The 6702-nt window shown below is 31.7% G+C and overlaps 1 protein-coding gene across 1 annotated transcript; it reads left to right on the plus strand.

Annotated features, from left to right (window-relative positions):
* The first annotated feature begins 4605 nt into the window (after positions 1 to 4605).
* LOC149178226 (uncharacterized) lies at positions 4606 to 6247 on the plus strand. The gene is made up of 2 exons (XM_089423570.1): positions 4606 to 4914; positions 5362 to 6247. The coding sequence occupies exons 1-2, from the start codon at positions 4725 to 4727 to the stop codon at positions 5946 to 5948; spliced, it is 777 nt and encodes a 258-aa protein (XP_089279696.1). The 5' UTR covers positions 4606 to 4724; the 3' UTR covers positions 5949 to 6247.
* Positions 6248 to 6702: the final 455 nt, after the last annotated feature.

Raw genomic sequence — 6702 nt, forward strand, 5'->3', positions numbered from 1 at the left:
ATATATTAGATACTGTGACATCCATTTGCCAAACTTTTTCTAGTGCATGTATACATATGCTCATGAGAAGATTGTATTGAATTACTTTATTGTTTGCCATGGATGCGTAATCCTATGCCATACAACATGGCATAATGTCAACTATAAGGTTCAAGGACATTTCGAACAAATTCACTCTCCATGATGAAATACATCTTTATGCTGGATGTTTCTCTCAGATTCATAGAAAAGAAAAAAGTAAAACCCTGAAGAAACGTAGATTATTACACTTACATAAGCTCAGCTACATTGTTATTATGAATGATGTTGATTTTTTTCACGTAAGTGGGGAGTTGTGTGCCTAATGGTTTACAGATTTGTCATTTCTCCTTATTCACATCCTAAGGGAATATATTATTAGGTGGACCAGACCCTTTAATTAATAATAATGGCTTTGACCATGTTCATAAAGTCACTAAAGCGACTAATACGGGCTCTCTTGATTGGTTGATGTTTTCCAAATCCAGCTACGAATCCACTGAATAAGGGAAGGTATTTGTGTTTAAATTCATTGAACTGATTTAGACATAAATTTTTTCCATTTTTTAAATCTGATGATGTTGACGAAAACAGATATAGAATCTGTGCATACAATGATCGACAAGAAAAGCAAACCATTGGATGAGGAACTGTAGAGGACAGCAGGCCAAAGTGGGCTCTTCAAAGTAGGTGGATATTGAAAAGGCCTGGACCGAAGAGTTCACAAACTCTGTTACGCTTTACCACACCAACAACAAAGGAACTGCTTCAGAGATTCGTTGCATTTGGATCCATCCCTCTTGATTCAGATTGCGCCATTTAATAATGCCCGTCGAATAAGATTTTGGATTGAGCTGTCATATGTTTGTCGTACGAGTTGAAAATAGAAATGGGGATTTATTTCAATTCTGAACGTTAGGATTAAGTGAGTAGTACAGGATTTCACAACACAGTTGCCACAAAATAAAATATATATCTCAATAAAGGCAGAGACGAAAACTATGGGCCAATGCCGTAAAACTGGGCCTGGGATATCGGGCATTTAGTCTGTCCCTTTCTGATCACGTTTTTGGCGGAAATGTGAGAGAAATTCGTTTGGGAAATTATTTTAGCCACTAATGGTACTTTCAGTCAATTTTCAGCATATAATCCGGTTCCTGAATCTACCAAAGTGACAATTTAATAATGTTATTTCAACAACCTTCGAAACCATTAATTTTCATTGGTGAATCGTTGTTTTACGTACTAATTAAAACTGGTGGACGTGGATTCAATTCATCTGTCAGCGTACGTTCAATTGAGTCTGCATAGGAATCTGACAACAAAATAAAAGATAAAAAATCCCAAAGTCGACGATAAAAACTATGGGCGAACTCCTGTAAACAGTTTTCCGGGGCAAAGCACGAGGATGTAAATAAAAGAATATATGTCAACGTTTAGGAAATAGACCATTTTTGTTTTTTCTTAATTTTTGCAGAAATTAATTTGTCATGTGATGTGATTGTTATGAGAAGGGACTTGCTAGTTTTAAAAATTTACAAAGTTGAACGAGTACAATTTTGATTTTTCATCTCCTTTCTCCATGGAGATACCTACTAGAAAAGGACGGATATTATCCCTACAGCGTATTCCCTAAGTTATCTAGATATTAATAGACAATCTATAGTATCACTAAATTCCCCATTTTCAAAAAGCAGAGATTAATTGTTCCATGCTTTGATATGGCGCAGTTTCTTTTCAATATTGTCCCAAATTATTTGGTAGAAATTTGTCAAAATTACAAGTTTTGAATTTAATGGAAAATTTTGAAATCAGAAATATAAACAGTGTAATTTACTAAATTCCACATTTTCAAAATGTAAGATTAATTGTTCCATTCTTTCATTTGATTATAAGTTTTGAAATGAATTGAAAACTTTGAAATCAAAAATATAAACAGTGTAATTTACTAAATTCCACATTTTTAAAATGTAAGATTAATTGTTCCATTCTTTGATTTGGTGTAGCGTATTTTTAATATTGTTTTAAATTTGGTGAAAATTTGTTAAAATTATAAGTTCTAAATTTAATTGAATTTTTTGAAATCAGACATATAATCTTGTAATTTATACTAATATAGATTTATTTTAAACATAGATTTAACATAAGGTAAGAATGATCAAATTTATTTTGGTGCAAACTTTTTTTTTGTAAGTTAATGCAGGACTTTTGATTTTCTATTCAACTGGGTTGAAAAAAAATACATACTTTTGGTGACCTCAACCCGCCCGGAAGAGAAATCGGGTCTGTTGGCCACCTTACCCCGACCAAAAACAAAAAAGACTAAGTCTGCAAATCCATGCCAAATACACTTCATTTTCAAAATTGTTGATCTGGTTTCCTATCGACATAATCAACTTAAAACAGAACAAACTTATTTTAAAGTGAAAACTTATTTTGAAGTGAAAAAACAATATATAATTTTTCATAGTTTAAATTGTATTCTTGAATGACATATATTTTTTAAGTATACGTCAATATTAATTCATATTAAAATATTTTATTCATAAGGATATTTTATTGCATATAACATTAAAATAACTTCTTTTAACATTTTTTCTATATATAGATATATATGAAGTTGATATTCTCATAAGTTGGTTAACATAGATCTTCAAACAATTTATTTAAATAAGGTTTAAACATCCTACTCATATGCTTTTTTTATTTCTAACTACTTTACATGAAATTATATTAGGTCATATGGACCACTAATTAAATATGCATGGCATATTCTTTTTTCTTTTTTTATTGTGAGTGGCATTGCTTTTCTATTTATAAAATGTTTTTATTTTATTTTAAGAGGGACACTTGTTAACACCAAGTTGAGCACAAACATACTTACACATAGCCTATACACTGGGTTGTTTTTCTAAGTGTTGTGAGTTTAGATGACTAGATCACTGCATGCTTAATATTTTTCTTGAGAAACCACAATTTAAGTGAATCTAAGCCATCAAAAGTACTTAGGGATTTCATCTGGCTTAGACCACAACAACTCTTAAGATAGTTATAATTTTGCCCACAAATTTTTCAACGAAACCTTCACATCAACAAGTACCTTAACTATACATCACATGACCATCTATTCTACCACTTGACCTTACTAAAATTTATATAAAACCCTAAACTTAATAAAATTATACAAAATGTAATGCTCAAAGTTTTTATCTATAAAATTATAAGTTGTCCTAACATTTCTCAAAATTGCTGAAAACATTTTAATAACCTCTTTTTAAACATTTTTTTAGGTTTTCATAATATGCATCACTGAAAATTTTTCATTCAAAATTTTCCTATAAAATTTCATTCAAAATTTAGAAATTACATCTAGCGTGGGCCACACTTACTCTTAAAATAGATATATATTTGCCTACAAAATTTCTAACTAAACATTCACATAAAAAAAATACCTAAATTATACATGCATCACCATCTATTCTAAACCTAACAACTTCACTAAAAATTATATAAAACCCTAAACTTTATACAATTAAGCCCTATGTTTTCTAAAATATTACTTAATAAATAATTATAAAATTCACTAAAACCCTAAATAAAATTTGATACTCAAAATTTTTATCTATATAAAATTATCCTAAACCTGACAACTTTACTAAAAATTATATAAAACCCTAAACTTTATACAATTAAGCCCTATGTTTTCTAAAATATTACTTAATAAATAATTATAAAATTCACTGAAACCCTAAATAAAATTTGATACTCAAAATTTTTATCTATATAAAATTATCCTAACATTTCTCAAAATTGCTGAAAGCATTCTGATAACCTCATTTTGAACAAAATGCCCTTTTTAAAGTTTTCATAATATGGATCACTGAAAAAATTTCATTCAAAGTTTTCCTATAAAATTTCATTTAAACTTTTCCTTATTAATGAAAATATAATCAAAATTCGATACTCAAGTTTTTATCCATATAAAGTTGTCCTAACATTACATTTCTCAAAATTGTCCTAACATTACATCTCTCAAAATTGTTGAAAACATTTTGATAACCTCCTTTTAAACAAAAACACATTTTTTTATGTTTTCATAATATGAACCACTGAAAAAATTCCATGCAAAGTTTTCCTGCAAAATTTCATTCAAAATTACATTTTGATAACCTCTTTTTAAACAAAACAATTTTTTTATGTTTTCATAATATGGACCACTGAAAAATTTTCATTCAAAGCTTTCCTGCAAAATTTCATTCAAAATTTTCCTGCAGAATTTCATTCAAAATTTTCCTTAGTAATGAAAATATAATCTCAATCTTTCCTAAAATTTGACAAAACTTGAATTTGTTCACTGTATAAGTTACCCCGGTAAGTTATCTTGGAGTAGAATTCGATGGAAGATAGTCAAATTCGCCGGTATATGTCTGAGCACTTACTGATATGAAACAATAATTTAAATTGACAACAGCCCGTCGTCTGGAGCCCGTCAATCACGCCATTGGAAAGCGATGTACAACCTCGTTTCTTTCTCTGGCCGGCAAATCATAGATAAATCGCAGTCCATTGACATATCCATTAAATACCGAGTCTGTTTCTCTTTATTCATCAGTGATTGCCCGATCCCGTCAGCCCCGTGATTGAACGTATAGTTTATCGCCTATTGCTGCGCGTGCTTGTACGAGTGCTTGTTTCTACATCATATAATGAGATTGAGCTGCAATGGCTGCCGAGTGCTCCGAAAGGGATGCACCGAATCATGCATTCTCAGGCCGTGCCTCCAGTGGATAAGGACCGCAGAATCACAGGCGAATGCAACTATTTTCTTAGCCAAGTTCTACGGGCGCGCGGGACTGATGACTCTGATAAGCAATGGCCCTGACAATTTAAGGCCTGGTAATAACCATCTGAACTCGAACTGGGGATTATTATGCACCCACCTATCTAAACCCCGATTTCATATTCACCTTGAAGTTTCAAAATTAGGGTTCAATATTTCAAGTTTTCACATTTTTTATCTTCTGGTTTTTAATATACATGCCATTAATGTGAATTCCAAGCTTGACGACTATCAATCTTGCATGTTGCAATGCAATTTCTGGATTTAATATTAAGTAGAACTATCATAGTATAAATAGTTTTCTCTTGAGAATGAACTATACTTTTTAGTTCAAAATTTCTAGCCCAAAAATGTCTGAGATGTGGTTTTTACGGAAAGAAAAAAAAATTCCTAATTTCATTATGGATCATGGAAATTTGAATACAAAAATAAACAGTTTTCTTAATTAATTTTTGCTCAGGGAAGTTTTTTTTCGAGTTGTTTATGTGTTGGGTGGTGTGCAGCAATTTTCAGGTCTCTTTTATACGAAGCTTGCGGTAGGATGGTGAATCCGGTATCTGGGTCAATTGGGCTTCTCTGCTCGGGGAACTGGGCGGTTCGTCTGCAGGCTGGGGTGGAGAGCATCCTGAGAGGTAATTGGAAGCCGCAGACCCCTGTGGAAACTATGGCCGCCCGCAAGCTTCAGAGATCAGTGAAAACCAGACAGAGATCCAAGGGCTTCTCTCATTCAAAATCTAAACGAAATGAAGGCGAGCGTGGACCTGTAAGCGATCATGTCGAATCGAGCAGCAAATCTGACTACTGTGGAGATGTAGCAAACGTGTCACAGAAGACATCAGGGAATGGTGATTTTGATGAGAGGTACGTAGACAAATATTCGATGTTTTCGACAGCTCGGGAACACGAAGAATTCGCTTGTGTGGATCAAGCACAGATGCAGTATTGCCACGATCTCAGTAACCCCAAAACAAGTGAAACTGAAACGTCATTTAACGCGGTGGAGCTAGAACTTACTCTTGGTTCTAAAGTCTCTTTTCGGCGTACTCCTGATAAAATATCATCCAGCGAGTGGTGGCCTTCGTCGCAGTGAGGCGTATTTGGTTCAGAGAATAGAGAACTATCCCCAATGAGTAACTCTGTTTTTTCGCGTCAGTCTATAGGCATTGCAATATTCAGCGATTATACGGCAGAATATGAATATAATTGCTAATATTGTATATAAGAAATATGAATAAACTGTTATGCACGTGTAACAGAAGTTTATGGACCACTGAAGCCGGCCCTTTTGTCTGTATTCATTTTATAAACTTTTGTAAAAGGGGGCTAGAGATATTGTAAATGTAAAGTTAATATTGAAAAATGAAGAGTTACTGTGGCCATTTAAAAAAATTATGGTGTAGTAAATAATATTGAAATGAATTTGTGGTAGATTATAAATGGAAATTTTAATTTAACCTTTTTAATTTTCTTCATGAAATAACTTGTGATACCGATATTTACATTTCATGAACTCACAAGCCTAAATTAAAGAATTACAAAACAGTTCTATCTGGAGTTTTGATCGTATTTATTTGTGAAATTGCTCTGTAGCTTCTTTTAGTTGTGTTTTAAAATACTTTTAATAGGATATTTTATTTATGGTTTATGATAAATTTTATGATTCAGTATAATTAATATAAATGTATTTTAATTTTGGTTATATTAAATGTAAAAAAATTTAAACTATTTTTCATTTTTAAGAAGGTTTATATTTAAAAAAAATTGATATATATAAACAGTTGAGATTCAAGATAAATCTGCACTAAATATCGATATCTATTCTTAAGGTTACAAATACCAAATTT

The sequence above is a fragment of the Pinus tabuliformis genome, chromosome 4_1 (assembly GCF_031772625.1).
Source record: "Pinus tabuliformis cultivar Carrire ecotype Pingquan chromosome 4_1, CPIR1, whole genome shotgun sequence".
NCBI classification, from domain to species: domain Eukaryota; kingdom Viridiplantae; phylum Streptophyta; class Pinopsida; order Pinales; family Pinaceae; genus Pinus; species Pinus tabuliformis.

Coding starts and splice junctions, on each gene's coding strand:
- LOC149178226 (XM_089423570.1), top strand. CDS start 4,725: ATGAGATTGAGCTGCAATGGCTGCCGAGTGCTCCGAAAGGGATGCACC. Junction 4,915..5,361: donor CCCTGACAATTTAAGGCCTG/GTAATAACCATC, acceptor GGTGGTGTGCAG/CAATTTTCAGGTCTCTTTTA.